General features: G+C 46.9%; 1 protein-coding gene across 1 annotated transcript in view; it reads left to right on the forward strand.

Annotated features, from left to right (window-relative positions):
- Window positions 1–19,351, forward strand: part of RGS5 (regulator of G protein signaling 5) — a 146,460-nt gene that overhangs the window by 40,187 nt on the left and 86,922 nt on the right. Inside the window, exon 2 of the mRNA XM_083156968.1 lies at window positions 17,559–17,669. Within this exon, the coding sequence (XP_083013094.1) occupies window positions 17,559–17,669 (111 nt within the window). The remainder of the gene's footprint in view (window positions 1–17,558; window positions 17,670–19,351) is intronic.

Consider the following 19,351-nt stretch of genomic DNA (forward strand, 5'->3'; position numbering starts at 1 on the left):
GGGGGGGGGGGCAGATTTAACAGGTGCAGATAGAATTAGATTTGGGTGAGTTATTTGGTTTCTGTGCAGGGAAAATACTGACTGCTTTATTTTTACACTGCAATAAAGATCGCACTTTGAAGAAAACCCCCACCCAAATCTAACTCTCTATGCACATGTTATATCTGCCCCACCTGCAGTGCACATGGTTTTGTCTATCTGAGAAGGAATTTGCCTCTAATGGTGACCATACACGCACCGATTTTACTGTACTATGCGTTTTTGACTGTACAATGGTTCTATACAATTTTCCTGCCATAATGCGATGCGATGTGTATTTTGATGCGTGCGATGCGATGCAATTAACCCATGTTTGTACTGTTAATTTTCAGATGTAGTCTAAAATGTACGTGCTGCACATACTTTTTTGGACATACAATATCGGGCTCCCGGGAACGTGCGTCGCATCGCATCGTAAACGCCCATAAACACACCACGATTATTGTACATAAGATGCGTTTTGTACTTAAAAAGTACAAAACGCATTTGATAATCGGTGCGTGTATGGTCACCGTAAGAGTGAACTAGAATAAGGCCCTGTGGGAGGTAATGAGGAGGAGAAATTATGTTAAATATGGTTGTGTCGTATACTGTATATTTTCTGTATGTGTCCCAGTCTGCTATTGCATCTTCTGTACATAATAATGACAGATAAGAGGCACCAGCAGCGGGAGAACCCAGAACGCATGACTGGAGTCACAACAGAATCTGCGTCCAACTCTGAAATAGGCAAATAGTGTGCAAATGTCAATGTTGTTTCCCTCTTGGTCAATAATGTAGCTTTTTCAACAGCATAATAAATGTTTCATTTTTGAAACATAAATTGTTTGAAAGAAAAACAAATTCTGTGTGTTTTCAGCCGAGCAAAATTCTTTCTTTCATGCGGTTCCCCCTGAAGAAATAAACAGCTTTTCTAAATATAGCAGCTGATCAGTTTGGTGAACAGACAACACTCCAATTATGGAAACTTTCTTTCCTAGGTTTTTTACGTTTTCTAGTCTTCTGTGATCTGTTGGCCTCTTGCTTTGGCATGTTTATGCAGCCTACATGAGGTTTCCTTGAGGCAAGATGGCGTTTTGCATCACGGTATGTCTATTATTCCTCAGTCTGAATGTGAGGGAGCTGGGTGTGATACATCTGAAAACTGAGTGATTATGTTGCCTTTCCTGATACCACAAATTGATGTGACTGCAGTGACTAGCCTTATATGACATCTGCATCTTGTGAACACTTCAGGCCTCCTGCTCTGCTGTTTTCCAAGGAAATGCAGCAAGGTACTTGTGGAGTATCACGGCTCCCATCGTATGGCATCGTATGCCATATGTAGTGGCATACGATGGCATACGATGCGATGCGATGTTTTACCGATTTTTGAGCATTTTTGCTCAAAAATCGTATGCCATCGCATGGCATCGTATGCCATATGTAGTGGCATACGATGTCATACGATGCGATACGATGTTTTACCGATTTTTGAGCAAAAATGGTCAAAAATCGGAAAAACATCGGATAACATCGTATGCCATATGTAGTGGCATACGATGTCATACGATGCGATACGATGTTTTACCGATTTTTGAGCAAAAATGGTGAAAAATCGGTAAAACATCGCATGGCATTGTATGCCATCGATGCGATACGATGTTTTACCGATTTTTGAGCCATTTTAGCTCAAAAATCGTATCTGATCGCATCGGATGCCATACGATGGCATCCGATGCGATGCGATGGCACCCGATTTTGCACTGAAATGCATCAGAATGCATTGAAATGTGTATTAAAGTAGTGAAATGCCCCCAAATGCCATTTTTCATAGTGCACCACCCCCACTATCAACGTCAACCCGAAGCGTGGCGAGCGCAGCGAGCCCGCGAGGGGCGGCGGTACGCGTCCTACGACCTTTTCATACCCCCACTATCCACGTCGGCGTGGAGTTGAGAATAGAATAGTGTGGCGAGCGCAGCGAGCCACCGAGCCCGAAGCGTGGCGAGCGCAGCGAGCCCCGCGAGGGGACGCGGATACCTGTAAAGCCCGCGAGGAGACGCGTATAGCTGTGAAGGTATCCGCGTCCCCTCGCGGGGCTCGCTGCGCTCGCCACGCTTCGGGCTCGGTGGCTCGCTGCGCTCGCCACACTATTCTATTCTCAACTCCACGCCGACGTGGATAGTGGGGGTATGAAAAGGTCGTAGGACGCGTACCGCCGCCCCTCGCGGGCTCGCTGCGCTCGCCACGCTTCGGGTTGACGTTGATAGTTGGGGTGGTGCACTATGAAAAATGGCATTTGGGGGCATTTCACTACTTTAATACACATTTCAATGCATTCTGATGCATTTCAGTGCAAAATCGGGTGCCATCGCATCGCATCGGATGCCATCGTATGGCATCCGATGCGATCGCATACGATTTTTGAGCTAAAATGGCTCAAAAATCGGTAAAACATCGTATCGCATCAATGGCATACGATGCCATGCGATGTTTTACCGATTTTTCACCATTTTTGATCAAAAATCGGTAAAACATCGTATCGCATCATATGACATCGTATGCCACTACATATGGCATACGATGTTATCCGAAGTTTTACCGATTTTTCACCATTTTTGCTCAAAAATCGGTAAAACATCGTATCGCATCGTATGTCATCGTATGCCAGTACATATGGCATACGATGTTATCCGATGTTTTACCGATTTTTGACCATTTTTGCTAAAAAATCGGTAAAACATCGTATCGCATCGTATGACATCGTATGCCACTACATATGGCATACGATGTTATGCGATGGCATACGATTTTTGAGCTAAAATAGTCAAAAATCGGTAAAACATCGCATCGCATCGTATGCCATCGTATGCCACATGCGATGCGATGCGATGCTATTTTTAGCATACGATCTGCATACGATGCAGGTCGTGGGAGCCGTGATACTCCACAAGTACCTGCAGCAATAATAGGACCACAGACTACTGTATGGGATTAATAGATACAATAGCCTGCCTCACAGAAATCTATATAAAAGCACCAGGAATGGTTGTATACAGACGGTTAAGATGAAGGTTTTTTTTTTTTTTAGTACAAGTGCCAACGATGCACTAAACTTCAAGAGTGATAAAATGGAGAGTGATAAACAGCCATCCAATCAGCTCCTACCTGCCATGTCACAGACTGTGTTTGAAAAATGTCAGTCAGGAGCTGATTGGTTGGTTGCTTATCAATCTCCATGTTATCACTTTTGTGAAAGTGAATCATTTGATCTCACTGAGTTTAGAACAGGGTGAGTATAGATGTTCTAGGCAGTATATCCCTGACCCAATAAATATAGACCCCATGGAAATTCTGCCCCTGGTAGGAACCCTATTTCTATATCTTTCTTAAGGTGCATACACATGGTGAGATTTGGCTAACAATTTTGACTGTATAGTCAAAATTGTATGAAAATTTAGTCAAAATCTCAGAGTGTTTCCCCTGCTTGTGATACTGACGGGTGCCCCGTGAGGTATGTATCTCAAGGAAAAATAGAATGTGCAGTTTTATGTGGTAGACACACGGTTCAATTCGGTCTACTTTTCTATTACTATATAAGTCACTAACGATCTACTATCGGCTAAATCCAAAGGCCTCTTCTCTATCCTCATCCAGCTTGATCTGTCGGCTGCCTTTGACACTGTTGACCACCCTCTCCTGCTCAACACCCTCTGCTCCTTTGGCATCACTGGCACGGTCTTCTCCTGGTTCACCTCATACAGATGGGGCATGGGTCATCTTTGCAGGGGATGGCGATGGCGAAGCAAGCCGCCATCCCCCATCTGTATAGCGAGAAGGGGACGCGCGCGCATGAGAGACGCGCACGTCCTGCTTCCAGCGCTTCCCCCGGGTGACCGTCGGCTTGTCGGCGGTCACCCAGGGTCCCCGCCACCTGCCCGCACCCCCCCCCTAACCCTGTCCGTCTCCCTGTAGCGGAGATGGACAGGGTTCCCGTCGCCCCGCCGACGGAGATTGAGACGCGCGTGCGCGTGAGACGCACGCGCGTCTCAGTCAGATGGTGACGTTCTGGCGATTCGCCAGCAAAGAAGAGCCCGGCCCCATCTGTACCTCTCCGATTGCTCCTTCGCTGTCTCTACTCCGAGCTCCTCCTCTCCTACTACCCCGCAGCCAGTCGGTGTTCCCCAAGGGTCAGTCCTTGACCCTCTCCTCTTCTCCCTCTACACCACCTCTCTGGGCACCCTCATCAGCTCCTATGGCTTCCATTACCACCTTTATGCTGATAATACCCTAATCTATCTCTCCTCCCCCGACCTATCCCCATCACTCATGTCCAAGGTCTCCGAATGCCTCACGGCCATCTCAGCCTGGATGACCCAACGCTTCCTGAAACATGGCTAAAACTGAACTTCTAATCTTCCATCCCCCAAACATCCCCTCTTCTCCCACTATCTCCATCAGCATTGGTGAAACCGAGATCACCTCCACCGACCAAACGCGCTGCCTTGGTTTCATCATTGACTCCTCCCTCTCTTTCACCCCCCACATTCGTGCTCTCTCACAGTCTTGCCGCTTTCACCCACACAACATTTCGCGCATCAGACCATTCCTCTCCACTGACGCGACCAAAATTCTCATTCACTCTCTTGTCATCTCCCGCCTTGACTACTGCAACATCGTTCTCTTTGGGCTACCTCTCACTCGCCTCACACCTCTCCAATCCATTGTTAACGCTGCTGCTAGGCTCATCTTCCTCTCCCGCCACTCTACCTCTGCCTCCCCCCTCTGTCTATCTTTTCACTGGCTCCCCATTCCTTTCCGAGTTCTCTTTAAACTCCTCACCACCACCTACAAGGCTCTCTCCTCCTCCACCTCTCCGTACCTCTCTTCACTGATCTCTATCACCACTCCCTCCCATCCTTTTCGCTCCGCCGCTGACCGCCGACTGACCTCTCACCTAATCGCCTCCTCCCACTCCCGTGTCCAAGACTTCTCTCGCACTGCCCCCCTGCACTGGAACAACCTCCAGCCACCCATCAGGCTTTCTGATTCCCTTACCTCCTTCAAGCGCTCCCTCAAAACCCACTTTTTTCGACTAGCCTATCCCTCCTTCTAACCTCTTTTGATCCTCCTATCCTGCCTCTGTTCTCATCCGTTCCTACTTATCCTATTGTTTTTCGTTCATCCACCCACCTCCTTTTAGTATGTTAACTCTTATGAGTAGGGCCCTCCTTCCTCACATAGTCACCCTACCTCTTTACCTCACCTGTGCTCCTGTCCTGTTCTTCCCTTCCTCTACTTCATCTTCAGTCTCCTCGACAAGTTCGACACCTACTTCAGAACTGATGCTTATTTTAGTTCTACCAGCTATACCCCTATTTATGCTGTACTTTATCACCACACCCTGTACATTACCTTGTAATTTGTTTTTTGTTTGCTATGTACGGCGCTGCGGACACTTTGTGGTGCCTTATAAATAAACGTACTACTACTACTACTATTAGACTTTGCTTAAATAATCAAAATCAAATTGAAATGGAACGGTTTTCAGCTGTATTCTATCCTGATTTGATCCATATGCACAGCATCAAAATCGAATAGAAAAATAGACTGTGCAGGCAAGACTATTTACTACAGATCTGTGCTACGTAGTCTAAATCAAATGTGTACAGGGGGCTGTGTAGGGATGCCAATACCGGGGCATTTTTTCAATCCCGGGATTCGGGATTGAAAAATGCTCAATCCCGGGATTCCCGGGATCCCGGGATTGGCTTCCCTAGCGGTGGTGTTTTCCTGATCACCTCCCCAGTGCCAGCCGGGGAGCTCTCCTAGGTGATAAGAACGTGACAGCTAGTGGTGTCACTCTGCCACGGGAATCTGCGTAAGCCCTTTGGAAGCAAAGTCTAAAGGAGCGCGGCTTCCTTTACTGCTAGAAGATGTAATAAAGAGCCAGGCCTAAAAGTAGGACAAGTCTGTGTGAATATCCCTTCCCATACTGTAATCAGTACACCTGGCCTAGGAAAGGGGATTCCAGGCACCTGTAACACCCAGCCTACCATGTGCTCCCTTATTAGCTACCCTGCTCTAGCTTATGTCAGAGAGAGGCTTTCCTATTATATACTAACGATACACAGTGTACAGTACCAAGTCATCAGTGCCGGCAATAGCCTCCATGTGCTGATACCTTTGGCTCTAAGGATGCTGGGAAGTTTGGGCAGCTGTGGTCTCCAGCGCTGGGTGGGTGGGCGGGTGGCCGGCCGAGAGCGCTGGGCGGGCGGGCGGCCGAGGCGGATGTGCGGCTGTGCCCTGCGAAGCGTGACCTCGCAGCGTGACCTCGTCACGCTGCGCACTGCGGGGTATGGGAGAAGCCAGGCAGCGTCTGAGTGCTCAGACGCTGCCCGGCATTAGACTGCGCATGCGCAGTTTAATCCCGAAATCCCGGGATTGGAAATTCCAATCCCGGGATTGAAATCCCGGCGTTTTGGGGGCCAAATCCCGGGATCCCGCCGATCCCGATCCCGGGATTTGCCACCCTAGGGCTGTGCGATTTGATCCCGATTTAATCCCGATCAAATCGGGATTAAATAGAACATGACTCACACTGTGTGTACACTACTTAAGGCAATTTTTACTATGTCACTTGTAATGTATTTGGCCATAGGCCAGTGGTCAGGAACAAGGGTAAATTACCCCAAATGGGGTAAAAATTAAATTCCTGGGAGTAATGGATGGACGTGCTGCCGAGACACAGCTAGGTATGCAAATGAATCTATATGCATGCCCGGCTGTGTCTCAGCAGCGTGACTGTCTATTACCCCCAGGAATTTCATTTAATTGCATATAGAATCTATAGATATAGAAGGACCTGGAGCAGTGCAGTGCGTCATGCCCTTGTGTGTAATACGCTTCCCTGCGTGATGTACTGTACTGACTCTAATAGTTGCCTGGACGTCACATTATCAATGGCTGTACCCCACACAGCCTGACAGCCATTGATGATGATGACCATGTATGGCTGTGTTTTGTACAAATCTTGTACCACACACTGTTAGGTTCCTGGGACCTCTCCTGCCACCCTACCTCCGTTGTTTCTGAATACCTTTGGTGGATGCGTGCTAGTACTAGGCTTCGCCAATAATAGCCGCGTTCGAAGGAGCCCGTTAGTCAGGCTCCAACCCCGATGCCACCTGGTATTGAGAGGGGACAACGCGACCACCAAAGTTAGGAGAGAACAAGGGGATGAAGCTAACTACCCCTAAGGCAGTGGTCCCCAGGAACCCGGGATGATGAAGCAATCCGGGGAAAATGGCTGGATACCTAGGGGTATCTTTCACATAGCCAAGTAAAGACACAAATAGCATAAATACCTAGGTAACGTAATACTGCGACACCGTCGCGCAACGTAAATGAACCTAGTCCCAAAAATACCTATGAGACCAAAATGTAACTAAAGAGAGTTGTGACCCCACAACTAATCGTACATAAACAACCAATAAGGAGGAACAAGGCCCACCTCCTACCAGGGCACACAACATAGAAATAATGCTACTCGGCGGTAGCCCAGGATAACTCACGGCACCCAACAGGGGTGGAAGAGATGTGGGTGTCCGGACCGCGTGGGTACAGCCGATCGTACACCAGGGATGGCTGCCTGTAACAAAGACAGCTGACCCGCAAGTAACAGGAATCTATCACCAGCGTCTGAGAGCATTCTCAGACCGCTGATAAAGGGAGCCGGACCAATGAAAGAGAGGCACCTAAACCGAGCCTCTAACAAGGTGATAGGTGCCCGAAGAAAAGGGCGCCAAGCAACCGGCGTCCTGACTGCCAGGAAACAGTCAGGACTAGGTTTGAATCGCCCGGCGTCTGCTGTTACCTGGCAACACGCCGGGACCTCTGTCAGTACTGCCGGAAGCAGCGCGCCGGGCTGGTTGCCTAGCAACCCCCGACGCCCGGCGTCCGGAAGCTGCGGAGGAAGTCTCTGCCGCGCGGCTGTTCCCCTGACGCGTCCTATGACTCCAGTATGTAGCGGAGGTCTGGGGCGTCTGTGTGACCACCACAGTACTGCCAGTGGGTGCGTCCACGGCACCCCGGGTCCTGACACACACAGTCATACATGGTCATCATCATCATCAATTGCTGCCAGGCTTTGTACTGTACTACAAGAAGATTATACTAAATGTATAATCAGGTGCAGCAAATCTAATAATAATTAATAAATATTAAAAAAGACCACAGTTTCTGTGGTGCTGCTCCCAAAAGATTTTAAAAAATCTAGACCAAAAGAAAAAAAATAAGAGAGCGCACTGTGTTGATCTAATTAAAAATGTATTCAGTTAAAGCATATGTAAATACCTATTTAAAGACATACAAATGGAATATATCATCATTCAATAAACCAATTCATAGAACAATTTATTAATTAATAAAAAAATCAATTCATTAGAAGTCTAGCAATATCCACTATATTCCTATCAATTAATGGGGTTCCTTTGGGTATTTTTAACCTGTTTAAACTCGAATAGCAATATTTCAAGCAATTATATATATATATATATATATATATATATATATATATATATATATATATGGGGAGCTCCCAATTAATTTTGTAAATTCTGGAATGTATTTAAATGTTGTTAAGGATATGGCCTTTTAAATATATCGCAACTTTGATTCACAATAGCGGCAATGTAAAAAGCAATGTTCCTTCTATTAATGCTAGGATATAATCAGCTTGTAATGTGATAGTAATATTACCGACTTGTACTGCTTGAGAGTGCGGTGATAACAACCACTGATAAGTCCACTTCCACCGGTGTTGCTCCGATGTGAGGGGAGCCAGTGCCGGGAGCAGACACAGAGGTGTCGGAGGTGGTGGCGGGTCAGCTGACAACCAGCGTAGCTCTGGTGGATTGGGAGCCAGCGCTGGGATTTGACTTGGTTACACGATGTACAATACCTCACAAGCATCTGGATGGAATTAGACATCAAACACCGCACAGATGCCAGACGCCTCTTGCTGACAAAGGCGCCGCAGATCTCTCCACTTGTGCAGCTGATCAGGCAGGTATTTCCATGCAATGGGAAGTGTACTGTGCTAGCAGGATATATATGATCATTTTCTTGGGGTACATGGTGTATTACACTTATATGTTTTCCTTCCTTTCAAATCAAGGGCGTATCTAAATATATTTTGGGGTAAAAGGTAAAAAAAAGTTCCCTGACCCCTGCCATAGGCCAAATAGCACATAGGCCCTTATTCTGGTTGGTGCGGTCAGAGCCGCACACGGGGCTCCGACCGCACAAACCAAGGGCCGCCCACCAGACGGATCGCCACGGCCGTCCGTACACGGACGGCTGGCGATCCGCATTAAAATGGTGGAGGCTACGCCTCCACCATGGTGGGAGCTGCCCCCTGCATTCGATGGTCGTCGACCATCGAAGGCAGGCCCGCACGCCGCGGCAGCTCCCGCAAGCTAAGACCACACGGACAATCGTCCGTGTGGTAGCTTGTATGGGGGCTGAAAGCTGACATCCGGCGACGTCAGCTTTCCGCCCCCATGTCATGGTAATGAGGGCGTCATGCCCTCATTACCATGCATACGCCCCGCGTTTGCATGGGAACGCCCATGAAACGCGGGGCGTACACATAGGGAAATGAGGGCATGAAGCCTCTCACGCCCCTATACGCCCCCTTTGCGGCGGACGAAATCCGTCTGCGGCGAAGGGGGCTGCACATGCGCAGATTGACCTCTGCGCATGTGCAGAGTAAAAACATCGGCGGTACGGCCGCACGCGGGCCGTACCGATCCGATTAGAATAAGGGCCATAGTCAAAATCGCAGTGCATGTAGCCAAAATAGGCTCCATACACTTCAAGGAGGAATCGCATATTCAATATCGTCTGTAGCCAGAATGGCACCACGTGTATGCCCCAGTATGGTGATATTTCTATTTTGCTCTGTATATAGTGTGTGCATGCAGTCTATGGGCCCAATTCAGATTGATTGCAGGACAAGTTTTTTCTCAAAATGAGAAAAACCATGCTGCACTGCAGGTGGGGCATATGGAACATGTGCAGAGGGAGTTAGATTTGGGTGAGCTATTTTAATTCTGTGCAGGATAAGTATTGGCTGCTTTATTTTTACACTGCAATTTAGATTTAAATTTTAACACACCCCACCCATATCTAACTCTCATGTTACATCTGCCCCACCTGCAGTGCTCATGGTTTTGCCCATTTTAAGAACAAGTTTGTCCTGTGATTGGGTCTGAATTAGGCCGTATATTATTGATTCAAAGGGGGAAATTTACTAAGATAGGAGTTCTATTGACACATGAGATGTTGCTATGGGCAATAAATCAGACAATATATATTATCTTATAGAAGGTGCTAAATAAATAAATAAGTAGATTGTGATTTGTTGCCCATAGCAACATCTCATGTAAATTTGCCCAATATTGTGCTTGTGATGTTGGCATTTCTAAAGATGTTTTTGGTGTTATGTTCTATCCCATGTACAAAGGCTCCTATTGTGGAATGAACATGCCCAGAGCATTGACATTGGCGGTTTCTGTCTAGAGTTATTTTAGATCTGGTATTACACCATTTAAATGACCATATTGATGTTATTTCCCATATACATCCATGTTATGTCCCATATTCAGCCATGGTAGTTATTATATGAGAAAGCAGAAGTCCCCAAAGATAACAGGAAGTGCTGACTTAAGGAAACGGTGTGAGAACTGTATTAGCTGTGGTCATCTTCTGCAGTGATTTCATCTAAAAGCAGAGCTATTGTAACATTCCAAATTATATTATAAAATGCTGGCTCCACTTCTACATAACATTATACTTACACATCAAACTTCTCAGAAATTGTGATATGAAGAATATATGCAGTGATTCATAATGATTTAAGGAAATGGATTTAGGCATACTGTACTTGCTTACATTTGTAGTTGCCTCTCAGGGAGAAGCCCAGAGAGGACAACAAATCTGCATGTCGGGGGCGGGGACAATGTAGACTTCTCAAAGTCCCGCCCTCAATCCAAGCAAAGGCCTAGATTTGCGGGTCCACGGGGCTAAAATGACACGAGATTACATGATTTGTGGCATTTTAGTCGTCCCCCCCCCCCCCCCCCCCCACGGACCCGCAAATTCCAGTGTTTGTTTAAGAGGCTGCGGGGTATGTGTGTATGTGTAAGCGAACACATTACCCTTCATGTTAGAGTGGGGATTTGTGCATCGGGGGGGTATGGCCGGGCGGTATGTAGCGTTTATATTTTTGCTAGGCTGCGGACATACACACACAAGTCTGAATCCGGACCAAAGTGCATTTAACATAAAGGATAAAGTTATATTTTGCACAAACCATTTCTAAGGCATTGGTAACAAGAGAGAACCACACATTTATTTATTTATTTTTGGGTAAATTATTTTGTACAATGAGAGTTGTTCAGTAATGTACTTGTCTGAGTTATTGCGAAACATTAAGTAACAGTGTTCATGATTAACACACAAGAACACAAAGAATATTATTCTATCAATTAATTCATTAATTGTTTATGTTACGCCAACAGGGAATGAAATGTAGTGTCATAAATCAGAATGTTAGTGCAAAACAAGACATGAAATAATATTCCGGGTGTTCCCTGCAGTAAGCAGTTTGACAAGTTTTAATTGGATTTTTTTTTTATTGACACAACATTGAGGTACAGTTACCACATTACCCCCTCTAAAATAATAAGAAAGAAACTAAAATGTTATTTAGTTATAATAAATCTATTTATTTATTCATGTTTCTGTTGTGTTTTTTTTTGTTACTGGTGTGGTATATACAGAGCAGCGATTAAGCAAGTTACAATTAGTAGTAGTAGTAGTAGTACGTTTATTTATAAGGCGCCGCAAAGTGTCCGCAGCGCCGTACATAGCAAACAAAAAACAAATTACAAGGTAATGTACAGGGTGTGTTGAAAAATACAGTATGAATAGGGGTATAGCTGGTAGAACTAAAATCAGCATCAGTTCAGAAGTAGGTGTCGAAATTGTCGAGGAGACTGAAGATGAAGTAGAGGAAGGGAAGAACAGGACAGGAGCACAGGTGAGGTAAAGATGTAGGGTGAGTACGTGAGGAAGGAGGACCCTACTCATAAGAGTTAACATACTAAAAATAGGTGGGTGGATGAACGAAAAACAATAGGATAAGTAGGAACGGAGGGGAACGGAGGCAGGATAGGAGGATCAAAAGAGGTTAGGAGGAGGGATAGGCTAGTCGAAAAAAGTGGGTTTTGAGGGAGCGCTTGAAGGAGGTAAGGGAATCAGAAAGCCTGATGGGTGGCCGGAGGTTGTTCCAGTGCAGGGGGGCAGCGCGAGAGAAGTCTTGGACACGGGAGTGGGAGGAGGTGATTAGGTGAGAGGTCAGTCGGCGATCAGCGATGGAGCGAAGAGGACAGGAGGGAGTGTGGATAGAGATCAGTGAAGAGAGGTAAGGAGTGGTGGAGGAGGAGAGAGCCTTGTAGGTGGTGGTGAGGAGTTTAAAGAGAACTCGGAAAGGAATGGGGAGCCAGTGAAGAGATAGACAGAGGGGGGAGGCGGAGGTAGAGCGGCGGGAGAGAAAGATGAGCCTAGCAGCAGCATTAACAATGGATTGGAGAGGTGCGAGGCGGGTGAGAGGTAGCCCAGAGAGAAGGATGTTGCAGTAGTCAAGGCGGGAGATGACAAGAGAATGAATGAGAATTTTGGTCGCGTCAGTGGAGAGGAATGGTCTGATGCGTGAGATGTTGCGTAGGTGAAAGCGGCAAGACTGTGAGAGAGCACGAATGTGGGGAGTGAAAGAGAGGGAGGAGTCAATGATGACACCGAGGCAGTGCGTTTAGTCGGTGGAGGTGATCTCGGTTTCACCAATGCTGATGGAGATAGTGGGAGAAGAGGGGATGTTCGGGGGATGAAAGATTAGAAGTTCAGTTTTAGCCATGTTTAGTTTCAGGAAGCATTGGGTAATCCAGGCTGAAATGGCCGTGAGGCATTCGGAGACCTTGGACAGGAGTGATGGGGATAGGTCGGAGGAGGAGAGATAGATTAGGGTATCATCAGCATAAAGGTGGTAATGAAAACCATAGGAGCTGATGAGGGTGCCCAGAGAGGTGGTGTAGAGGGAGAAGAGGAGAGGGCCAAGGACTGACCCTTGGGGAACACCGACTGGCTGCGGGGTAGTAGGAGAGGAGGAGCTCGGAGTGGAGACGGAGAAGGAGCGATCGGAGAGGTATGAGGTGAACCAGGAGAAGACCGTGCCAGTGATGCCAAAGGAGCAGAGGGTGTTGAGCAGGAGAGGGTGGTCAACAGTGTCAAAGGCAGCCGACAGATCAAGCTGGATGGGGATAGAGAAGAGGCCTTTGGATTTAGCCGATAGTAGATCGTTAGTGACTTTGGTCAGGGCAGTTTCAGTGGAATGTAAAGGGCGGAACCCGGATTGGAGGGGGTCTAGAATGGAGTTAGCAGTAAGGTGGCTTAGGAGAAGATTATAGGTCAGACGTTCTAGGAGCTTGGAGGCATAAGGGAGGAGGGAGATGGGCCTGTAGTTGGATGGAGATTTGGGGTCCAGATTTGTTTTTTTGAGAATTGGGGAGACAAGAGCGTGTTTGAAGGAGGAAGGGAAGATCCCAGAGGATAGGGAAAGATTACAAATAGCAAAGCACCATACACACTACACAACTTTTTAAAAGATATCTCTATAAGGGCCCTTCTGAGTGGGAACTTTTATTCAAATGTGTAGTGTGTACACTCAATATTGTTAGTGATGCTCGCTAACGTACATGCGCCCGTCGTTGGAAAATGCCATTTTGGCTATATAGCCAACAAGCAGAATGTTCAGTGGCCACGGGTGATGGGAATGGGATAATTTGGTCTACAGCAAGTTGGTCGACAGTCATTAGGTTGACACCATTAGGTCGACATGGGTCTAGGTCGAAATAGGTCTAGGTCAACATGGGTCAAGGTCAACATGGCTTTAGGTTGACAGGTTCTCAGGTCAACAAAAGCATTAGGGCGACATGGTCTAGGTTGGCAGTCAAAAGGTTGACATGGGGTTTTCAACTGTTTTTTTACCTGAATGTCGACACAGTCGACATGGACACTGGTTAAAGTGCACCGTGTCCCCTCCCATGGCTCACTGTGCTCGCCATGCTTTGGGCACGGTGCCTCGCTACGCTTCGCACACTATTTTATTCTCCCACCATGCATAGTAGTGCATGAAATACCACCTGTCGAGACATGTCGGGTCCAAAAGCAGTCAAAAACCCCATCTCGACCTATTGACTGTCGACCTTGACCGATGTCGACCTAGAACCATGTTGACCTATCCCCATGTCGACCTAATGGTGGTAAATGACCGTATCCCGGGTGATGTCACTGAAAAATATCATTGGTTACCAATAGGGGTTTAAGAATGTGGATAAATGTTTCAGAATTGTACCAATGAGCAAATGTCCCAGATGCATATTTGCAAGCAGATAATTAAACTGACGAATGTTCTTCTTTTGAACACTTATGGAATCTATTAATGTCTGAAATTCGGAGGAAGCAAGAAAAATTCCATGCACAAGCAATAACATCACGGAATAGAACACAAGACATTAAAAATAAGCAGACAATACTCAGACAAAGCTGGTATGCAGTTGTTGATTTCTCAATGGAGACAGCCAGTTTTAAACTGGACAGCATTTGTAAATAGGATTAGAAACGTGTTCATTATAAACGCTGGCTGTTATGATATGACCTATTCTGTGTTGGATTGGACAAGGAGGCTGTCCTACTCAGTGGGGCTGAGGCAGAATGTACGCATACTGTATGCGCATCTATTGATTTATTTTTGCAAGGAATTGCACAGCGCAAAGGAAGAATCTGTGCATTTCCATGGAAATAAGATTTAAATGCCGCAGCATGTGAGTAATTCGGCTGACAGTGGCTGAGAGCAACATCGGGAACAAGTCCTGCACAAACCACGAACAGTTCGCAATTTATTGGGTTTACATATGAATATATATTGGGGCCCTTGGCAAACTGTACATGCTTCAGAGCTGAACATACACAAGTAGGTGATGCACAGTTGGATTGACAATGGATAGGCAGAAGCCTACCTGGTCTGTCATGGGGCAATGTTCACTGAGGCAGTGTCCACAGAACTGTGGGCTATGCTGAGCTGGACATATGCTTAATTATTACTATATTCAAGTGATTGTGTATATGCAAGTGCTCAATGATCACTACTAGTAAACCAAGTATAAGGTAAGATGAGCACAATATAAGTATGTGTGCACATAAGCAATAATACACAATTACATGCGAACTGTTTGTGCTCAACTCTGCATCATACTTACCTACCTTCCAGGAGTGGCATGGAGGGTCCCGAAAATCATATCCACCTCCTGGCCCCCCAGAAGGGTGAGCAAGCCTCCCACATTTAGCGGGGCCCCTGCATCAGCGTCATTCAGAACCACCCCCTTCCCTGAAGGGCCATAAATCACAACATTTACTGGAAAGGGGCAGGGCTTAATGGCGGCCAGCCCCCCCCCCCCCCCCCCCCCCCCCCCCAGAAAATCTGCAGAGAATCTACTCTCCGGGCTTTTTCTGGAGAGGAGACACGTAAAGTAGGCAGGTATGCTCTGCTCTGCATCACCCGCAGTCTGCAAGGTGTCTAAAAAAAAGTCTAAATTAGGTATATAAAACTTATTGACCACAAGAATTGAGTGGGAAATGTATCATACCCCAAAGAGAGAAATCCCCAAAGAGTACAGAGATAAATTACTAACTATTCAGCATCCTAGTTGTTATTTTTCAAACACATGAGATTCATGCATACAGTACTTGCCTACCCTCCCAGAAAGGTCAGAAGGTTCTCGAAAATCAGGGCCCCCTACCAGCCTGCTGGAAGGATGGGCAAGCCCCCCAACTTCTGCTGGACCCCTGCATTTCCCCCCCCCCCCCCCAGGCATTCCCTTAAAATGCTGGTTAAATACCAGCATTTGCGAGGCTCTGGTCCTGCCCCCAGAAGCAGGGGCGGATCCTGGAAATTTTATGACGGGGGGGGGGGCACCAAAAAAGGGATGGGGGGGGGGTCAGATTTTTTTTAAAGCAGGTGTGTCCTCACAACAAGGGGCAGTAGGTGGTCACATCACATCTGGTAAATGACAGGGTGAGAGTGTGGAACAGATGTGGCAGGTGACAGTGAATGTCTCTGGAGTGATGTTGTGGGCAATGCCGTACCTACCAACAATTGAAGAGCCTGGGCGGGATAGGGTGCGCATCGAAGGCACGCGGCAATTTTTGGGGGGCATGGTCTGCCGAACAGGGGGCATGGTCTATACTTGCAGCTCTTCTGCGAGGCCACGCCCCGTTTTCCACCGCTGTGGGGGCATGCCCAGCAGCTTTGTAAGCTCGTGGCCAGCCCCTCTGCCTGCATGAATAGCGTCTATTCACGGACGACATGTGGGGACTCCCAACTTCCCCCCCCCCCTGCGCGGGACACTGCCAGCCGCGGGAGGGACGCGGGAACAATAAGCGGGACAGTTGGGAGGTATGCAATGCTGCAAGTACATGAAATCGATACTTTAAGCGTGCTCACTGCACACGTGCAAATAAAATAAAAAAAGAGATGTGGCCACTCAAAACGGGGGATCGTCTGCAAAATAAACTGCCCATTTCTTGTCACCCGTAGCATTCCTCAATATTATTTTCCCAATACTGTACACCTTACCTATATGTTGGTTTCAATGCATCGGACCCTCGTGGGCTCGGTTTGCTCGCCATGCTTCGGGCACGTTGGCTCGCTACTGTCCGCTTCGCTTGCCACCTGGTTACTAAAGGCAACCAGTGGTGGCGTGGATAGTGAAGGAGCAAGCACCCCGGCCTCCTCCCCTGGGCGTGAAAGGTCCTTTAGCCCACTAGAATTTAGCAACTACCCTTCAGGAGCCAGCCAGGAGGAGAGTTGGGACCACAGACTAGTAGATCTGCAGATCCCAGCCACACACCCGGCGGCGGCAACTACGGCAAGATGCACCAGTGGGGTAAGGGCAGTGCAGAGCATCGATAGCCCTGCAGACCCCCGGTGCCCACACCTACTCAGCGCCTCCCCGCGACCGTGGGGCTATTGTTACGCCACTGACTGAAAGTATATTAAATACAATATTTTGACATCGGCTATAAAAGTGCTAGAAGCATGGTTCTCTAATCTTTTTCAATATGTGATTGTATTTGTTCTTAAAGACACAGTGGGCATGTTATATTACAATATACTCTTTGTAATGAAACACATTATTAAATGACACATGACTTTAACAAGTACAGGTCAATTCAATTATCTTAAGTGCATTTATAGAACTTATAGATCTTGTAGTTAATCATCTGATAACACACCACATGGGTAAACCTGTTCTTTCCTTACAATATGAATATGAAAATACATTGTGACAATGTTTTATTTAAACATAACCTTTTTTACTAATAACACCCTTCACCTGTGTTACTTTTTTCTGCAGAGCCAAGGAGATAAAGACCAAACTTGGAACTCTCCTCCAGAAGCCAGAAAATGCCATTGACTTAATTATCCCGTACCCTGAGAAACATGAGAAACCAATCAAGGCACCCAAGTAGGTATCGCTACACTGAAAGTTTCATCGGCTTAAAACATGAAATAGAGTTTTACTAATAAACTTATGACCACAAATACAATTTACGGAACTGGATTCTTGAGGGCCAGATGTATCAAGCTTCAAAAAGTGATACAATGGAGAATGATAAACAACCAGCCAATCAGCTCCTACCTGTCATTTTTCAAACCCAGCCTGTAACATGACAGGTAGGAGTTGATTGGCTGGCTGTTTATCACTCTCCAATTTATCACTATTTATAACTCACTGCTCACAACTCCATCTAGTTGTGCTGTAGAACCTGATCTATGACATCTGATAATAAAGGTCTATGAAAACAACAATCAATATGTAAGATTATATACTGTAAGATCGTGTTATATGCACAGGCGAATCTAGAAATATGTTAATGGGGGTCCCAGACTACACATAATGGGGCGTGGCCTCATTTGAGGGGCGTGGCTTAACAGTGGATAGTCACTCCCACATTTTTTCACCGCTGTGAGGGCATGCCCAGTGGTTTGTGAGCTGCTTGCCATGCCCACAGATTAATTTATTATTACTTTGAACATTTTTAAAAAATGGCATTAGAACTTGTATTATACAGTACTAACATAGGATTAGAAACAGCAGACACAGGCCTTTTTGTCTAATATACTTTATCTCTCTCCACCTTTCATCGGTGAAATACAAATAGCAGGCAGTGCACCTGCATCTTTGTCACAAACCCCTCCCAACACTACCTCAACACATCCACCCCCCACCTCCACAGCCCAATGCACCCTGTGGGGAGCATACAGTAAAAAAAAAACAGGGCCAGGCAGGAGGGGGGGACACAGATTACCACTTTTATTTTAAAGGCCATTATTGTAGCCTGCAATGGCCTTTAAAAAAATGTGGTAATCTGTCCCACTGCGCAGTGCCCTGCACTGGGCAGGGCACTGCGCAGTATGGGACAGATTACCACGTTTTTTTATTTTTTTGAAGACCATTGCAGAGTGCCCATTAAAGTAAACAGCAGGCAGGGCGCATAGGCATTATGCACAGAAATACCAGCCAGTGAGACAGTGAGTCACTCACTGCACTGCACTTACTGGCGCCCACAGTTTGGAGTCAGGAGCTGAAATAACAGTTGAACGAGACAGTCTCAGGAGTCAGGACTGGACTGTCATTCCCCGTCGCCGTGTGACCTGGACCCTGCTGGCTGGCTGCTGCTGCTGCAGCACCCACACGCTAAGCCGCAGGAGCAGCACGTGGAGGAGGGAGGACGGAGGAAGACACGGAGGGAGCCGCCCAGGGTGCTCACTCTCAGCAAAGGACCATGGGAGGAGCTGCGTGCAGTCGGGCATGCGTGCAGCCCTCCCGTGGCCATGTTTAATGTGTAAAAACTGGGCCGCGGTGGTGATTAAATATTTAAAGGTACAGATGCCGGGCAGTCTAATGGGTGGTCCGGTGTGCACCCCCGGACCACCCCTTAGATTTGCCTATGGTTATATACTGTAAGATTGTGTTGGTGCAGGAGTTGGCAGTAGAGTTGGAGGATGTCAGTGTTAAGTTGAAGGAGGTGCTGGTGACACTGGCCTATCTGCTTTGGAAGCCCTACCATGCTGCTTTGAACATGAATGGTGGGGATCTGGCTAGTGGATGCTCATTTGGGCTTTCAGTAACTGACATAAGACGAT

Source organism: Crinia signifera, chromosome 8 (genome assembly GCF_055691185.1).
Source record: "Crinia signifera chromosome 8, ASM5569118v1, whole genome shotgun sequence".
Taxonomy (NCBI): domain Eukaryota; kingdom Metazoa; phylum Chordata; class Amphibia; order Anura; family Myobatrachidae; genus Crinia; species Crinia signifera.